We start from the raw sequence: 20420 nt of genomic DNA, 5'->3' as shown, positions 1-20420 counted from the left end.
CAATTTAAAATACATATAACACACACTATTCACTGTAGTTCCTTATAGGTCTAATTTTTGTAGATGTTATTCACATATTCTACACGTTTCGTGGAACAATCCACTTCATCGGGAACAAGGAGACATATATACAGTTCTCAAATACTTTGCCTAGGCCAGCAAGGTATTTCTTTCACAGAGTGGCTCTGCTGTCACATCCTTGGTCTGTCATGTGTACCAGAGTGACACTCCCAAACTGGAAAGAGTCCAGAGACTTTACCTATGCTGAAATGATGTCATCAGCCTGCTGCAGACAGGAAGAAACTTTCTATTAATTCTCATTTACACCAGTGATAACATTGCAACATTGTAACACTGCAAGTCACAAGGTGAGAGACTGCAGCAGAGGTTGATCTGTATCACACATTTCAAATACAAGAGACACAGGCTTACCAAAAATAATGCCTTATTAGTTCTATTCTTCTGGAGAGGAATAAAAATTAAGATGATGGGATTTCCAGTGATGGAGGAGGTACTGTGATCTTAATGAGAGGCAATAAATACCTGGAAGCAGTACACTTGGTATGCATGCACTTAACATACAATAATAGATCTAATGCTAGGTCCACTTAGGGATTTGCAAGCAGAGACTTAATAATAAATGATATTGTCAAAGATATGAAACAAAACAGTGTACAGAAAATGTATTTCCCATGCCATATAAATGCACATACAGAAAATAAATTGGGTTTCGTCTCTTTAAATGCTGATAATCTAGTGGATGACTGATGTCAAGCTTTCCCACATACCTCCTAAGAGACTGGCTAGTTCTCAGAATCACCCTGAATCACCCGACTCTACAAAGTGACATGTCAGAGAAAAGAAACATGTTTAAACAATTATAAAGAGTGATGAAATCTGTGGATCACTGTGTCAGCAAGGGAAGTTCAGAAAAACATAGCAAAGGGGTCATTTGTATCTCCTTCTACGCCAACGTGCCAAATGTTTCACCAAGTGAATGGAATTTACATTGAAAAATGAAAGTTTAGCAAAATTTGACACTTCGGATAGGAACATTTTAGAAGACCAAGGTGGTCCTTGAACAGATTATCCAAAAACAATTTAAAGGACAGGTCTAACCTAAACTAATCTTCAACGTTCATGTTATCCTTGGATTTTTTCACTAGCTGCAGCCTTTTTTTATCATTTCTAAACATCTGGAAGTTATTTGCACTCTCCCATCAGTTTTAATTAGTTTATACCTTAGAAGGATATGTCACATATGTTCCCTAATTGGGCTAAAAAAGCATAAAAAAATAAAATTATTATTATTAACATATAGCAAACCACCACTATTTTTTTAATATTTTGGATATAGATGGTTTAACTTTGGATGTGCCGTCTGATTCTCATTAGGCAGATTTCTCTTTATTACCTTTCCTGGTGACACAATAGGAATTGAAAAAAAATCTCTACAAAGTAAGGGGAACAACTTTATAGCTTATTGCCAGACAGGAGTGGCCACAGAAGATTCATGTTTATTTTAGTGTCAATAATATAGATGGTGAATATTGCAAGCATGAACACAAATCCTGAACAAAACTTTCCATCTATATCTAAATAAAAGCACCTATATAATTCAAATATTGGTCTCTACAGAGTTGTTATGCATTCCCTGTTAGATCAAAGCTAAAAAGCTCCTCGATCTGCAGGAAGAATAAGGTTTGCAGATTACTAATCTATTGGTCTGATTAAGCAGGGAGCCTGTAAGACCTCTGCAGGGAGACCACTACTTTCACAATGGGCAATGCGTCTTCTGTGCAGCACACTGGCAGGGACAGGCAAAGTAGGAAACTGAACACTACTTGTTTCGATGTAACTGAAATTTAGCAGATGTAAACCAAAATCTTACTAGGGAGTGTAATACTTTGAAATACCAACATAGAACAAGAGTGTGCCAAATACATCAAATGTATTCCAACTTAGCATATGACCCAGTACCAAATCTATTGGCATGCATTGGCATGCATTAAGAGCCAAGGACAAAACCATTTTCTGCAGCCTCTAGACTTCCATTAGAATTGGTTTACTGTAAAGAATTATAATGCATGAATTGAGAAAGCTGTCTCCAGTCTTAAAAAAATCATAATTTAAATATTAGTCTAAAAGTTCAAGAATAATTAATGTATGATAGAGATGTCAGGATGAGTCAGAAATCCCAAAGCTGTATAAAGCATTTTTAGATTACATTACAGGGTAATTAAAAAGTATAAATCTCTCCAAAAAAAGAAAAAAAACACAAAAAAAAGTCACACCACTGCACTCCGATCACTGCGCAATGTATCATTCCACTCCTGAAATATTAACAGCATCAAAATGAATAAAATATGGAATATTCAACATTTTATAACTAATTGCTAAGTGACTAATGTTTCCCTGCCTTGCCTTCGGCAGGCTGCAAAATGACTAATTGCAGAATTTGCATGTCAGCTCTGTGGCAATTTGTTAAGAATAAGTATCTATGAACAATACAGATTTTATAGTAACTGTTAATGTGAAGAGTTCTCTTTAAAATACGAGAGCCTGCCTTAAAGGGGTTATCCATTACAATGCATTCCCAGTGTATAGCCTATTGGGCAGGACCCTGCCTCCCACAACCCTTCTGCTTTCTCCAATACAAGGACTGTGTATTTGGGATTTCAAATGCAAAAACCAAAAAAACTTTGCAATGCACTATAGAACACATTACTTGTGCAGACATTTTAACAAATAGCCTCAAAAGATGCCATGATGCCATGTTTCTGGTTATAAAGACCAATACCAGCTGCTCTATTCTCTTTCACAGGATGAGGTTTTATACCTCAGTGCTGTCCGAAAACATGGCACAGTAGGGGAAATGTGCATCATCATGTAAAAGCAAACTTCAACTTTTTAGAGTTGTTTTTAAATTTCAGGAGTAATGAGGGGAAATCAACCAATTAAAACACCTGCTCAAGTGACAACTCTTTAAATGGCAATTCTGTTCATTTTAGGAGGATTAACTTTGATTTCCTGTTGCATCTTTAAGACAGGAAGTAAAGGGTAATCTTCCCAGCTGGGCAAAGATACAACCCAATGTGGATTTTACCCATTTTCAAAATCAAAAGATGTATAAATTTAAACAATTATTATAACAAAAAACTCACTCTTTTTTTGGATTTATTTTACCCCATCCACTTCCTAAAAAGTAGCAATTCAAGTGTTCGGAGATGGTGAAGGCATTCAGACAGAGAGACTCTGTGTAAGATTTATTCTTTCTGGTCACTGCCCTTTACAACCTGGAGACAAAAAGTGCTGCTTTATGTCTGTAACTCTACCTCGGAACAAGATTATCAGAAGTTTAGCACACAATGACATGACATGACATTAATACTGACCTTCACAAAGACACTAATGTAATGGAGAGGGGGGCTCATTAAGCAATCATCGAGTCCTCTGTATATTATTATCAAAGAAGTTTCTTTTTGAGACACATAGAATTGAGACCACACAGAGTGGTCTTATAGGGCAGATGCTTTACCCCAGCGCACCTGGGCTCGAGCTGGGTCTCAGGACAAAACAGGTGTATGTTCCCAGGGCCAAGAAGCCTCACCACCCACCACGACACAGGTCACTTACCATCATCCACAGACAGGTAAAACTGATCTATTGTAAATATGGATATACCTCCCATATTCTAATGGGAAACCAGCACTATCCATCAGCTTGTGACCAAGACGAGTCTTCAATGACTTACCGGTATTCAAAACTTTGGTTTCCTGATTGTTTCGAAAAATCAGTATGCAGAATCAGACAATGAAACTAGAATTTTATCAGCCAAATATTCTTTTAGGACTGCAGTTCTCTTAAAGTGGAACTCAACTCAAATTGTGACATTTAATTTGCAAAAGCAATGTGTATCATAAACACATGTTGTGTATTTTTCCATTTAAATATGTATTTAGCCTTTTACCCAATTTCTTGAGTGATGAAAAAACATTGTGTATACATGCACTTGTTCCATCATTGGCTGCACATCAATGTTCACAATTGGCTTTATGATGGTAATAATGATAGGCCCGCAGGGGACACACATTTAGGACACTGCTATCACCCCATACCAGGGCAGGCTTGAGTGGGGAATTAGACATGCTAAACTTTCTTGTAGCTGCCAGTGAATGTGCGAAGGGGAATAGTATAGGATGGCATTTACATGACTATGCAGGGACTGCTGGCATCAAAATACATGTTTTGGATATCTACAAAAGAAGGTAAGTAGCTTGCCCAAAATAAGCTAAACTATATATCCTTATGGGATAATTGTTGTAAAAATGAATGACCTGACAGGGTCTCTTTAAAGTTTAAAGTGTTAGGAAGAAATTGAGAGTAAAGTGATTGCCTTAGGGTTGGGTTAAGTGATAAAGGTCCAGGCAGGGGGACTGTAGGTTAAGCGTCCATAACATCTAAAGTGTGCCATAGGGAAACTAAGATTTTCACTTGTTCTTAGCAGATGCACCTGCTCCAGGCACCAAGAACCAACATAGCTCCCTGGCTGTTCTGCCAGGTTTTAGGCACATGAAAGATTTTACAAACTTTATGACTTAAGAGCAGTCACAATATTATCATCCGACCGATTGACATTACCCGTTGACTAAAATTATTCTTTCAAATGTATTCTAAAAATGAATAATATAGTCATCGCGCAGGAAATAGTTCAATTGAAATTAAGGTCAGAAGGGGTCAGTTTGTGCTAAAGCCTGTAGTTTCGCCCAGACTTCTCTTGCAGGAAAAAATGACATTGTTTCTTTAGACAATGTTGGTTATAATACACAAAAAAGTAACAGAAACAATATAAGTACAAGAAAATGTGGAAATCCTTAATAATAACAGGGATGTCCACAGCTAATTTATGGCAGGAAACTGGAAGGTGTCATTAAGTAGTTTTTCGGCAGTACTGTTTGGGTTTGGAGTTGTGTAAATCATATCAGAACGGAGCCAAGATGAGGCGGAAAATCAAAGTGCAGGGAGGCAGAAACAAGATCTTCAATAAGTGTAATTGTTGTTCCAATAAAACACAGGGATAGAGATTTATTTTAAAATACCTTCTACAGTAAGCAATGTTTTTTTAAACAAGGGCTACACATTTTTTTTATATTTGTGCTTGCATGATTAAAAATGGGACACAATGAATAAATAACAGACCTATATGCAAATACAAAAACAAAGCTTTGTTACAGTCTTGTTTGTGAGGATAGAGAGTAGAGGATGGGTTCCTTTACTTCATTTTCCTAAAGAATTTTCTGTGCTGGGTCCCTTCTTGTGCCAGTTGTTTAAAAAGCCTAGGTATGTGGTCACATGATCCACATTTGAGGGCAGGATCAGACAGGCTTAACCACCCCTATTCAGAAGAGATCATGTGACCAAATGCCTAGGATTCTGTTGAATGAGCAGCAATCAAGAAAATCCAGAGGATTCTCAGAAAGCACAGTGAGAATATCAAGACACTCAAATGTGTTACTATTTCTGCTGCCTGACTACATTACAATAAATGAAAAAAAAGCAAATAGGGCTTTAAAGCAGAAAGCCTGCCAAACATGATAAAATGTTATGACTTGATAAATAAACCAGCTTTTGTGGCAATATGCATTTTAATTTAGGACATTAAACTACTAGATACTAGACTACTAGATGTCCTCAGAGTCTCATGGCCAACATCATTCAACCCATTTCCTCTGAACCCAGGTCGCCCTGGACTCCCACCAAACCACAGAGTAAAAAAGAAGCAGCATACTGATGAGCTTGTCTCTCGGTCACTTTTCCTATTGACATGCTTTTTGTCAGAACGTAAAGAGAACTCATTGTACAAGTATATAACGTGTACAAGTATATAACTTCTATATATCACACTCCAGCCCATGCATCAAATCAGCTCATGCTCCCTACTGATGGGAGCTCAGATTCAGAAAGGAGCATGTCTGACTTCTACAGCTAGACCTCTGCTTCCCCAGAGAAAGCTTTGGTCCTTCACTGTATGATGGCAGAGTATATGCTTTCCATAATGTGACTTTTTTTTAATGAACTGTAAGAATTTGATGCTCTTGGAATGTAAAGCGCAGTTGGGTTTTAATCCACCCACAATTCCCAGTAGTTTGGATTCTGTACAGAAGTCTGTGTTATGTACAGTGTATTCAGGAGTTTTTGGCATATAATAAACAGCTCCTGCATTATTCTTCCAATGGCCACATTATCGCACAGAGTCTAAAATAACAGTATGAGGAGTATTATCAACACTGTAATTAGGTAATATAAACAATTCTTTATATGGCACCAGGGTAGTGCACAGAAGCCTATAAGATAAAGGCGAAACAAACGCTTAAGGAACTTTGCTGGAATGGGAACTGTTTATATAGAGAGACTTCCTTCCATAACTCGACATTATGAGGGTTTTATGACATCAACTAGCGGCTGCACTTAGCTAAATCCTGGACATATATTAGGATTCCGATGTGCTATAGTCAGGGCATGTCACAGGCTTGTGTCCACACCTGTTGAACAGCAAGACTGAACACGCTGTCTGTAGCCTCAACATGGCACCACATGTGCTTTTTAGACTCTTGTTATCTACCGACATCTCTGCAGGGCCGGGGTCCGAGGCCGATAGCGTTGACCACCTGTTCTCATTTTGTTTGCAGTCACTGTGAATAATTCCACAATTCATCTGTTTAAAGGGGAAGTGTGCTGCTGTTAAATACATACCTCCTAAACAAACCACAAGTTGGCATCTCCAAGTCTGAAGCTTTTAGAAGAAATAGGTACTACTATATTTTATCAGTAACCTATTGGTGAAAGGATGAAGCAAACCGGTCACAAATATGAGCAACTGAAATGAAGTGTGTAATGACATGGCAAAAATATATGCAAATCTCAACTTTTTAGCTTCATACCCTCTTCCGCCTTCAACAGCCCAATGCTTTCCTAATGTTCCTTTAAGGTAATGGAGAGTCTACCTGGTGGAATGGGTGTGGCTTTCCTTGACTTTTACAGAATAAGTCAAGATAGGTTTGCCATAATTTCAGCTAGAAGGATATCCAAATCAATTTTACAAGCAATTTCCACCGAAAGTAACCCTTGTTTGTGTATTTCCTTATCTTTTAGAGAGTCTCAATTGATGAAGTATAAGATGGGCCACAAATCATGAATTCGTTTACCATAAGACCTGTTTAGGAAAGTTTTTTTTTTTTTAATAGAATAAGACTACAGTGACTGTTTGTATGGCTGTTGCAGATATTCTTTTACAAAAAATCAGAAACCGCTATCACCAGGATGGGAAGCCGAAGATCACTGTAGGAAAGCCCCAGATAACAGTAAAAACCTGACAGGAGTTTTATTTCTTTCCCACCCTTTTCATTATCATTTTGGGCTTCACAAATACTTTTAGGATCGAACAAAGATCACATGGTCTCCAGATATGTGCATTATTGGTGGTTAATGTCATCAGAGACTGCAAAGAGGACCAGCACAAGAACTTTGATTTTGCAGCCTTACCCATCAGAAAGCTCAGGCTGGATATCTAATAAACAAATTTAGATACTCCATATAGAATTATAAACTATACACACAAACATGGCTTTGCAACATTAACCAACATTATGAAATGGACAATAAGCCAATGTCTTTCACACCTGTATTCTAAATATATCCTATAGATGAGCTATATTTGACAATTATTATAAATCCTTAGCAAGAGGAAAGTAATATTTGCTTTTTTCCTTTAAGACATGAAAACACAGGGTAATGCATTATTGTCACAGATCCCTCCCATGTCACTGGGAGAGGTCGATTTCCTTCCTGAGCCAAGATCACACAGTGCTGCTTTGGGTCACCCTGTCATTAATTGTCACAGCCGTTTTCTTTCTCACAAACATAAAAAAGCAGCAGATACAGTGAGGAATTTGTTCAGGCAGCTTATAATTATTGCACATTCTGCAGCCTTGGAGAAAGCCTGCCCGTCTATTTGAGCACCAGATGTTGGCTGGAATACTGGAACAATTACAGCTCGCTGAGGCTTTATATAAAAAGAGAAGCGCCAGTGTGCTGCGCATAACAAGTCAATCAGCTTTCTCATCACCCACTTGTGTTAAAAATAAATATCCACAGTTCTATGTTATTAGAAGGTATGCTTTCAGATAGCATAAATCTTGTAAAACAAACGCTGCCCACCCAGGCTCTATGGTAGGTAAGATGATCTCTTTGGCTTCATCGAACAAAGAACCATAGGGAAACTTGTTAAACTGTTTCACGCATTTTTTCCAAAACAAAGTAGATCTTTAAACTAACATTCACCATCAGATCATAGACAGAATATTTATTACAGTTTTAGAACCTATTTTACAAGAAGGGTGTAGCAAAGCTTGAGAAGGTTCAAAGAGGCAATGTGACTCTTCGTGGGGAGTTTATTTTGCAGTTGGGAATGTATGTTAAAGCTGAACTCCAGCTGTCCCTTCAGTCTAGCACAGTTCTACGGGCTCCCCTCGTGGACTGAAATTGCTTACTCTGATTTTACTGCACACTATGAACTTTTTACATTGTCCATTAGAAGCTACAGATGGTTAGATAAAGCTCTACCTCACCACCCAGGTAGAGAATGTCCAATATCATCTAGCTCCCATCCTGCCTGTCCCCGGCACACCCCTTTTAATCATTTTTTCAAAACTTAGTATCACACGTGGGCAAGCAAAATGCAGCCTGACTAAGAATGACCACGGATTCAAATTAATAACCAATTATTAAAGCATTTATTATTTGTATAGATTCTTCTGCCCTAGTGTGGAATTTCTTCAGAGGAAAACAGAGGCACGGTACAGTGATGTTTTTGGAAACCTATTTGCAAGGGCCAAATGCTCGTTTAAGCCTAGGGGTGATGTAAGAAGCACTTCTACTTCTTCTCTTCTAAAGGCTCCACCTTCAAGCAACCAGCCCCTTGCAACCTATTTTCTGAAGCGCTCCATGTGTTAAATACAGTTGCAGGAACAATAGTCCTGTATTGTAAGAGAGGACACAGAGCCTCAGATGGCAAAATAGCATGATGTTGGCTAAGAGGGCAAAAGATGAGGTAAGTCCTTATTTTGCCCCTACACCTAAATGATCACTGTGTTCTTTGCAATCTAGAGGTAACCCCACAACAAGGATGACTTTTTCTGGAGTTCAACTGTGAACTGTATCTTCAAAATATTTAGTAGAGGCATACTGGATGAAGCACTTTGAAGCATACAAATAAACACTGCCACAATAGATGTCTTCACAATCACAATCTAAGCCTCAGCCATCAGTGACATCTATTCCTAATATACGTCTCTACAGGACTCCAGCAGTGACGTATCACCAATAGAATTCCCTGATCAGCACAAATGCCACAGCCGTTCCAAAGCCAATTGATGGTGTCACACTCTCCAGTGGATTCTCCTAAATGCATGCTCAACAAATAATTGAGGAGTCCAGCTGTGAGAAAATGACGTTTTTTTGTTTTTACTGTAGTCCACAAAGGCTGGGTGTGACCAAATACTACTGCAAAGAATGCTTGCCTCTTAGTTGTCTAAAAGCCTGTGGGAGGTATAGCCTACTTGTATGAACACAAACATAAAACATTGGTTGTGGATGGTGACTGCCTTAAAATGCATCAAAATTTTATTAATTTAAAAATACAAATAAAAATCTTAAAAGATCCTCAAAAAATCCCAGTGACCTTTTTTCCCTTGAAAGGGCTATTCATCCATTATACAAAGCAGGCAAAGAATTTGACCATATCATCCAAAAACAAGTTAAATGGTATCTGCGATATAATGTTGTGAGCAACAAGGAGGGGTTCTGCTGCCAGACAATAGCCAAGGGAGTAGCAATGTTGCTCTATTTCACTTGCCCACCTACTAGTCTTGGCATGAAAAGCTGTAGCACTTTTACCTTTTCATTTTTCACGAGAATAATATAGGATATAATACATTTTCAGGGGAGGCAGATAGTAATTGTACAGATAAAATTCCACCATCTCAGCTGTTTATATGTTCCAGCATATTGTGCCAACTAAAAGACCCAGAATCCTGACACTTGATTAGATTTTGTTCGGATAATATAACAGTGCAATCTGGTTCTAAAAGTACAATATCACGTGGAACGTATCAAATCATGGAAATAACACTTGACAGTGGATCAGGCTACAATCATGGACATAAAATCTCATGTGAGTGCCTTGTGCAGAGACAGATTTCAGATAGGTAGAAAGATAGGGGTTCTTACCATGATAGAGCCAGGTGCAGCCAGCTTGAGGGCTTGCTTCTTCAGTTCTGCCAGTTTGGCTTGACAATAAGGGCACCATTCTCCAACCCCAGGCCCCTCGGTGTGTCCCAGCTCTGATAGAGAGGCTGCCCCAGCTCCCTCGGGAGGGGGACGACTTCCCTGCAGAGCTTCATCCGCAGACTGCAACCTTTTCCTGGGTGCTGGAACCTCCCTGCCTGGGAACCTGTCTGCAACCTGAAAGAGAGAAACACAGACCAATCAGACTATAGCAAAAATGTATCACAATTAAGTACAGGTGGATGAAATCTTTCTACATCTGTGGAATTACAAGTCCGCGCATGACTTCCAAGCTTGCAGGATGATCCTGAATTCACCAGTTGCCAACTTCTCTCAATTACTAGTTAAAAAAAAAAAAACTTTCAAGTTTTCAGACACAACTAAATAATTGAGAACCCTATATTACCTGCGAGATCTATTTCTATTTTTTCTCTTTTAAAGCAATACTTCATGACATTGCTAAAGCCATTTAAGATCAATTCAAGTGCAACATATTGAGGGGAATATGGCAGCTTTTAGGTCTTGCTTAGAGGAGCAGGAAACCAAAACAAAAGGCACATGGTTGAACTTCAACTTAGACATACAAAAGACATTGTTCTGGCACAATATATGCAATAAAGTCTGATAGCACTAGCAATAAAATGTAATAGGTGACCCTACATTACAGTTGCACAAAAGAAATGAATAATGGTAACAATGTTTCTTAGTTTGCCAAAAAAAAAAAAAAACTTTTGACAAAAGCAAGTTTTGCATCTTACCGGTCGCATTTGATTTGTATACGCTGTCCTGTCCAGCACAGGAATCATTGCTGCTCAATCCTTAGCTAGCTGAATAGGTCAGTCCATGGATGGGAGTACAAAGCCCCATCCACATAACTAGATCTCTCAGGACCTTTCCAAACTATCTCTCTCCGATGTTTACAATGAATCCAGCACGCTCTAAGTGATTTCCCCATCCATGATCTCTCTTTTCAGGAGGAAAAAAAAAACTTTACAAATTGTAGGTATGAGCTGTCGGGTCAGGAGAGGAGGAGCCTTCTCTGTGCTGCTCAGGACAGACTAATCAGGGAAAAGGCTGTGAAACTCCATCAGCAGCATGGAAAGAGAGGGGGGAGAGAATAGAGAGAGGGAGGGGGATGCAGATTATAGCCATGATATTTCATGTTCCCACAGTATTGCAGGTCCAGGACAAGAGCAGGAGGGGAAGCCCCTGTGCTGGAGACACCATGCCCCGACTTGAAGTTTACTTTAGAACAAGTTAAATGTAAACAGTGCATCAAGACAGCAGGGGCCAGCCTGTATTGACTTTGTATATATGATACGTGTGGAGCTTTTCTAAAGTCATTTTGTTTCAAGAGCAGTGGGACTGAAGAATAAGAAAACCCATTTTGGACAGATCAGGTGACATTATCTTGTCTATGGTGGAAGACGTCCGCTGGTCAATGGCTCTTAGGAAGGGAATCAATTGTACAAGTTAGAACCTGTAACTATTACTCTTTCCAAATAATAATTACATTACCACTCCATGCCGGTGTAAATACACTGAGCCAATCTGGCAAAGTTTAAGGCAGGGCAAAATGGGAGGCAGAAGAGGTGGCTGCCTTCGGTGCATCAGCATAAAAGGGATGCAAAAGGGCACGGGATGCTGCTTTAACTTTAACTTTTTCTCTTTGGATTATATGGGACCTAGCAGTGGTTTAAAGAAAGAAGTCAGATCATGCCTGCACGCTCTAAGAACTCTATAGGCAGGCTAAGAGTGGCCATAAACATTCTTGAACATGATAGGAAGAAAGTCCTCTGCCTATTCCAGAACCAAGGGCCAAAACAACAATTCTGATGTATAAAAACACAACATATAGGGCTGATCTATGGGCAATCAAAAGTTGCTCCATATAAGGCACACCCACAGAAAGGGGCATCAGTCTAGAATTCATGGTTGCATTGTATTTTACTCATTACTTTTTGTGCTATTTTATTAAAGAACTCCTGTGTTTTGCCTTCAAATCCCTCCACAGTTCTTGTCCAACCTACCTTTCTGACTTGGTAGGAAAATACTCCCCCAGCCGCTCTCTTTGCTCCTCCAAAGACCTACTAATAACTTCCTCACACATAACCTCATCACATGCACGACTCCAAGACTTTACTAGAGCTACACTGACTCTCTGCAATGGTCTTCCTCGTCTTCCTCGGCTTGCTCCTACTTTCTGCTCATTTAACAGAGCACTCAAACCCATGTCTTCAAACTTGCCTACCCGTCTTCTCCCGTCTCTTAAACCCCAACTACTTCTCATCACTCCATATCTCCCCTCCTATTGTGCAAGACTTCCCCCAAGGCCTAAATTGTAAGCTCTTCTCAGCAGGGTCCTCTCCTCCTCCTGTGTCACGGTCTGTATCTCTCCATCATTTACAACCCCTTTTTAACGTACAGAGCTGCGTAATATGTTGGAGCTATACAAACCCTTTTTATTAATATTAACAATAAAAGAACAACTTTTGATACAACTTATATTTAATGCAAAAATCATATTTATCGCATTAAATACTATATACAAAACTTCTATCTGGAAGACCTATGGGACCACTCCTCCACTGCATGGCACAGTTGTCAGATTCAGTGCAAACAGAACATAGATATAAATGGTATTTTCTACATGCATACATACATACTAGCAGCTCTTGCAGAAATGAATATAAAAATGCTGTTCATATTTAAAGATTCAAAAAAAAAAACCTTACTACTGTACAACTCTCCCTTTCCCACTATCCCACTCCCTATCTCCAGAAAACAAAGACATCTAGGAACAATGGGGTTGATTTAGAAAAGGAATATCTGCTGTTCACAGAGCAAAGAGAATTATCCACTTGAAAGGAATATTTTCACTTAGTAGGAGATGAAGGTCTGCTGACTTCAGCCATCTAATCATGAACAAGGAAAAAAAAATTCTATTTATTTTTAGATTTTCTTGGATGTGATTGGGTATTCCTTGCAGACGGAACTATCACCACATTCACTAAACCTAGTGAATTATTCCTTGCAAACTGACAACTTATGTTCATAAGCAAACAGCCTAAATTATTAACCTGTATCTATATAGCGCATATTATGCAGCGCTCTACAAAGTCCATACTCATGTCACTAACTGTCCCTCAAAGAAGCTCTTAATCTAATGTCCATACCATAGTCATATGTCTTTAATACGGTCTAAAACCAATTTGAGGGGAAGCCAATAAACCTATCCACATGCTTTTTGGATTGTGTGAGGAAAACCCACACAAACAAAGGAGAACCTGCAAACTCTATGCAGATAGGGTCCTGGCTGAGATTTGAACTTGGAACCTAGAGCTGCAAAGGCCAGAGTGCTAACCATCGAGCCACCGTGCTCCTTTAGTAAATTGTCCCCAATATTAACAATACGACTGCAGCGCATGAAAAGTGTACAAATTACAAGATTTTGCAGAATCAACGGTTAATTTTGTATAACATCAGCAGGGATCAAATAGAAGTTTATTGTTTACATGATTTGCTTACATTGCTTCAAAACAAAAGTTCAGAAGCTTAAAGGTAAATAGGACAGATAGGTAACTAGGATAAATGTATAATGAAAAAATCACTTTGGTTTGTTCCAGACTAGCAATCTTTTGCAAATATAGTCTGGTATGACAACCTTTTTAGGCCTTATAGTAAATACAAGTCCTGATGTAACATCAGTTCCCAATTTTTAGTAACTTGAGCCTAAACACTCCAATCTACCCCCACCATATACAGAAGTCCTCTTAAATTTCACTATTTTGCTTTTAAGAAGCAGAAGATATTTCAGCAGCTACTCTGATTGCTGGTGGGGTACATTTCACAGGGGGGCATCTGGGATTGGTAACATAAAGCAACTAAGCTAGACAACAGCTGAGCCCAGCTGAGCAATATGGACCTTTTGGAGCCTATGCAGCTACTTCTGCAATAGATATTTCATATCACACAGAGCATGGCCCTTGCATTAGCTTGTTGTCTTTCTTCAGCCTGTCTCCAGCTCTTCATCCCGACAAAGTAATGTGTTATTCTGAAGAAACAGACCAGTTAGAGCAAGCAAGGCTAGCTGTCAAACACTGGGAGCGACTGATTACTCAGCTAATCCCCAGGAAGACGGGATGTGAGTATGTTTGAAAAGCTCAAAGATTTACTGGACAACAGCTAAACCTATTCAGTAAACAGACAGTTACGGTGCTTGACTCTTCTAAATTGTATCCTTATAGTGTGCTGTTCTGCTGAGAGTAGCTGGAAGTAGATGTAATACAGCTCAAAAAGTCTTCAAGGGTCAGTCCACTACTGACATTTCAAGGACAAATTTTATTATTATTACACAGTATTTATATAGCGCCAACATATTAACAGCGATGTACAAAGTCACATAGTCATGTCACTAACTCTCCCTCAAAAGAGCTCACAATCACATGTCCCTACCATAGTCATATGTCATTAATACAGTCTAAGGTCAATTTGAGGGGAAGCCAATTAACCTAGCTCCATGTTTTTGGGATGTGAGAGGAAACTAGAGTACCCGGGAGAAACTCACCCAAACACAGGGAGAAGCTACAAACTCCAAACTCCCATGCAGATAGTGTCCTGACTGAGATTTGAACCTAGGACTCAGCACTGCAAAGGTCAGAGCACTAACCTCTGAGCCACGGCGCTATATTATCCACTGGCTTCTAGCAACCATCCCAGTTCATTTGCAACTTGGATGGCCCTCTTATAGCAGACTTTCTACTAACTCGGATGGTTGATTTACACTCTTTGGCCCCTTCTTCCCTTCCCAAATCACTAATTCCTAATTAGTCGTAATAAAAAAACGGCAATATATTTGCATTATCCCTGGGTATGATATAATTGTCTTTCAAGGCATATTTCTATGGAAAAATACTAAGTACATAACAATCCATTCCATTAAAGGGATATGTACCATTTCAAGTTCACTTCTTTGTTGGGAGAGCAAAAAAATCCATGAAACTCTGACCAGTAAAGACCATTTGTTTTATTATATGGGTAATTCCCCTCCCTTTGTAGGAATTCTCAATCATATCCTGTTGTGTCTGAGACAGGAAATGAAGAAAAATCTCACAAACAGGCAGAGAAAGCAAATAATAAGCACGACAAGTCCAGGTTTTTCCTACATAGTTCTTTTCACTGTCACTAGTTTTCCTTTAAAACAGAACTCTAACAAAACTTCTTACTTCTGTACTGCCGCTTTTTCTCACAATCTACCCTACTATACAGGGACAGGAGAGTAATACCAGGTCAAATTTACGTACTTAGACTGCTTTCATTTACAAAAAAAAATACATGTATTAATATATTATTAATTACAGGGCTGTCTGACTTTTAAATCTGCCTTTAGTTCAACTTTATTGATTTAAAACACTTTAAAGCCCATTACAAACTAGCATGCAACAAACAAAATAACTCAATAGGAAGAGCTCTTAGTGCAAAGTTTACTACCCTCTGCAGTCTATTAGAACCATCCATATACTATTCTGGTGTCAAGTGTAATTCCAGCCATTTTGCTATAGTTTTTGAAAAGTATGGTAAAGATTTAGAGCATCTACCAGCAATCACACAAAGCTGTGGAGTTGGAGTCAGAAGCAATCATTGCGTACCTGAAGACAGCAATAATGTACCAACTCTGAATCCACAGCCCTGTCTCTACATATATTTCTTTCCACATACTGACACATTATCACCTTGTCATGACCTGACACATAAGAGGCCACCAGGACAAGATGGGAGGGAGGATTTTGGGTGGAATTGTAGCTGCACTTTGTGCTGTTTGCTGAATAATCCAACAGATCTTCGTAGTTAAATTTCATGACTTTAATCACCAACATTCATGCAATGCTCAGTTTATATGGCTTTTTAATGCTGGTAAACCATTAGGTGTGTACTAAACTTTAAAGCATGAAGTGTGTACTAAAGTTTAAACCTGCATAACACAGATAAATCATCACTTAAAGGGATGAGATGGCAATAATGATACAAACCGGTTACAATTTAACAACACTCGTCATGTAATCAATAAAGCCATCTAAGATTTTGCAAACCCCAAATAAATAAGTATACCAATATATGTACCAGGGCTCGAAATTCTTACTTGGCTTTGTTTTTTTTTCGTTATAAAGGATCTAAGATTGTAAACTTTGCTGCAGCAGAAGTCACTTTCCTATGATTTAAAGGGACGGCCCTCCCGCAATTGATAATACTTTAAGTTAATAGGATCAATCCCTGGTGTCTTATATCTCCCAGGGACTCCAGAAGCCCATTCTTGCCTCTAGAATTCTTGGCTTTGCCCTTCCCCGTTATGACATTCAATCTATTTGTTTCAAATGAATTAAATATCGAGCAGAAAGACCTTTGCTATGACTGTTGCAGTTCTGCCCACAGAGACCTCACTTACAAACTCCAGGAGATCCATCAATATCTACATGGATTATCTTCCAATACAACTCAGCATATTTATTAATGAAGCAATCAAACATCATTGCAATGGTACTCCCTACTCTAATGTTTATTGGATTGCTCCAAATCTGTTTGCTATAGGTTAGTGGAGGAAATGTGTCACCCTCTTTATTGACAATGCTTTATTAAGCCAGGACTTGGAGTGTTCACCAACAGCCTGTGGAAAAGCAGCCCATTTTGTGTGCTGGCAATGGCCACTTATAACTTTGAAAGTCACAGCTGAATCCCATCTTCTTCAAGCAAATCCACATCACATCCTCAGAGGAGACTTAGATTGTCCCCTCCAGGAATATTTACTCTGTTTGGCTTGGTGATCATTGTCATTAGAAGAGCAATGGGAAGTGCAAATTATTACAGTAGCCACCACTCTGGACAGGGGACACCCGTTCCGCTGAGAGAAGACTTCCTTATTACTCTGGAGAGACTTCCTCTTTCCTGTCACCCATCCTGAACTTTTATACCAGTCCCCTAGTTAAGAGTCCTGTTAAATCTTTTTACAATTTGTAAGTTTTTATAGAATTGACATAAGGATTTCGCAGGCTGTAGTTGATATTACCTAGAACATGGGGGTGACTGTACAGATCTGATGTTCCCTCCATCTGTGGTGTGTACATGGCTACAATTTAACATACAAATCTTTGACTGTTAATTTATTGTGATGAATGACAGATAGACAGACAGATAGACAGATTTCTCACTGCATGCTGGGAAACTAAAAATATAAAAATCAAACAAAGGAAAATGAATCACTGCACTCCCGGTCTGCAGCAACTTTCCCTTTCACTGAATAACTGATGAGGTCACCTCTGACATGTTTCATGCTGAAAATCACTTTTCAGTGTATAACATATCAAAGGTGACCCCTGCTATTATTCTATAAATAAGAAAAGTTGCTGCAGAACAGAGTGTGGTGATTGATTTACTCTTTTGACATATTTGCTAGAATGCAACAAGCCAGACCAGCCCCTGTGGATTTCACAGTGATGAACTGCTCTACCTTGAGATATATATATTTGTTTGTGAAATCAAATGTAACTTATTGCTATGAATTTGAAATTACAAACTGCTTGATAGATAATGTTTTTAAGGTTTGTCTGCTGCATGGTGACCGGGATTTCCAAATCTAACAGTAGCAGAATGCAGCTATGTCATTTACCTGTATTCTTGCTTGAAAAGACTGGCCCAACGTACATGAGTGATAGCCTTCCTAGAACTACATAATGTGCCTGATTTATTAAACTTCTCCAAGAATTTTGAATGAACCTGGGTGATCCAGCAAACCGGGGAAAGATTTCTTAAAATAATTTGGTATTATTGACAAATGTTTTAAATCCGGACCAGATCTTTTCCAGGTTTACTGGATCACCCAGGTTCACCCATGATAGTCAATCTTCTCCAGAGGTTTTATACATCAAGACCAATGGTATTCATTTAAATCTATAATATTTAAATCATAGCTTTGAAGGCCATACTAAAGTTGCATTTTTTTTGTCAAATCTTAACTTCTTGCTTAGTAATCAGCAGTGTAAAATTGGGACTCCTGCTGGTTACTTTATCCAATTGGTGATCCCTACATATCCACAAAGACATCATGCCAACCTTGACAAATGTAACAGTTGATGGACTTTTATCTGGGCTCAGCCCCAACGTTTTTTTTTGCAAATGTTAAAAAGAGTTTGATTCCAAGAGCTATTTAACTATACAAATCACAAAAAAGAACAAAACTGTTGAATACATGATAACTGTAACTACTCCTAAAACTCCTTGCATTCTCCTCTGCCTAAAGACTCAATTTAAGGCACAATTTACACACCAATGAAATTGCCACACATAAGACAAAGCTCACAAGATGAAAATAGAAAAGCTTGGTGCTGCCCCCACCAGTTGCACCCCGAAAGAATAGTAAATATAACACTGCAGGTCTGATTTATTAAAGCTCCCCAAGGCTGGAGAGGATACACTTTCATCAGTGGAGCTGGGAGATCCAGCAATACTGGAATGGATCTAGTCCAGGATTGAAAACATTTGCTAACAAATACAAAATACTTTTAAGAAATCCATTCTAGGTTTGCTGGATCACCCAGCTTCACTGACAAAAGTGTATCCTCTCCAGCCTTGGAGCTTTATTAAATCAGGCCCAGCATATCCAAACACTCTTTTGCCAATGAAGGCAGTGTGTAGTAAGAAACTATTGAAGATGCCTTTTCCAACCTAGAAATCCCTGCTCATCCTCTCGCAATTGACTTTAAAAGGCAGCAATACAGCTCTATGTATTGCTTGGCAGCATTTTGCAGGCTGTGTGCCCAGAGGGAGGTCAGGTCCTGCCCGAATAAACAACTGCCCTCTCAAGTCTGTGGGCAGCTGTAGGCCAATGTCCTTCCCTAGACAGTAGATAAATAGATGGTTGTAGATCAGTAGATTTTGGCTAAACTGGACCTGGAGGGGTGGGGAGCGGTTAATTGTAAGCTCTTCGTAATTGCACTTTATGAATTAAAGATGACATTGATCAATACTTCATTGGTATTTAAAGCCTTTCTAATATTTGCCCACCTACTGTATACAATGTAACCTTCCATTCAGTATTTTTAGTGACTTTCAATATGCTAGTTCCATATAATACAAATGATGGCTTTTTCTCTTCTTGTAAAGACATTTCTATCCTAAAGTGTTTTCATTTCAAATTGCAGTGTATGGATATGAAAAGCCTTCTTTACCAAGTGAACAAGTTCCAGTATCTGGACCATCGGCGCCATCTACTGCCCATGTTTAGGAAGGGCGCCTTTATTCCCTCTGGTACCCCCTGGATGCTGTTATGCTCTGTGATTTTGTCTCAAGCTAACAGAGGATGACAGCCTGCAGTTTAACCCCAGGGAAAAGTGCCTTTTCCTGGTGAATTTTCCATTGCAATCACACATTCATCTGATGCAGATTAAATTTTAAAGTATACTGTACATGTAACTAAATATCTAAGAGTGTGAGAAAATGTAAAGTGCATTAAAGGATGGATATAAAGTCTTTTTCTACAAACTTGTCAGCAGGCTGATTATGGAGAACATTATTGGCCTAAACTAGTCCAGAGACAGGTTAGAAATGATTTTGATGGCTGACAGGTTTGCATGCTTTAGGGCTGTGGGCTCGAGCAGAACAGGTAGTCCAGTACAGGATATTTATTTAATAATTCCAACAGTATTCTGAAAATAATATTTTAAAGGAAGCAAAAGCTATGCATGCCTTTCAGGTATCTATAGTGTTATATTCTGGTGTGGTATTACCAATGGCAGTTGTAGTTTAAAGCTTGCAAATCTCAATGGTACTAGCTTGAACACCAAACTTCACAGTGTAAAAATACATTTCTAATGCCTGGTTTAGTAACAAAATCTAAACAATATAATGCACCCAGTATGGCATGGCACTAAAGCCAGCCAAACAATTCCAGCATGCTATCTGCTTGCAAAACTTGTACTGGCAACAGAACAACAGCTTTTACTGGTAATAATATCATTATTAAATAGAATTTATATAGCGCCAACATATTACACAACGCTGTATATTAAATAGGGGTTACAAATGAC

At 38.8% G+C, this 20420-nt stretch overlaps 1 protein-coding gene across 2 annotated transcripts in view; it reads right to left on the bottom strand.

Annotated features, from left to right (window-relative positions):
- The window catches only part of KIF26A (kinesin family member 26A), an 88460-nt gene extending 77077 nt beyond the window's left edge, over nucleotides 1-11383 (bottom strand). For both annotated transcript variants that reach the window (XM_072427769.1, XM_072427770.1), the window contains exons 1-2: nucleotides 11103-11383; nucleotides 10288-10521 (exon numbers count right to left, since the gene is read on the bottom strand). In XM_072427769.1, coding sequence (XP_072283870.1) covers nucleotides 10288-10521; nucleotides 11103-11150 — 282 coding nt within the window. In that variant the 5' untranslated portion in view covers nucleotides 11151-11383. The remainder of the gene's footprint in view (nucleotides 1-10287; nucleotides 10522-11102) is intronic.
- Nucleotides 11384-20420: the final 9037 nt, after the last annotated feature.

The sequence above is a fragment of the Pyxicephalus adspersus genome, chromosome 12, assembly GCF_032062135.1.
Source record: "Pyxicephalus adspersus chromosome 12, UCB_Pads_2.0, whole genome shotgun sequence".
NCBI lineage: Eukaryota > Metazoa > Chordata > Amphibia > Anura > Pyxicephalidae > Pyxicephalus > Pyxicephalus adspersus.
Note: the sequence above shows the minus strand (reverse complement) of the source record. Positions and strands in the feature narration are given on the sequence as shown.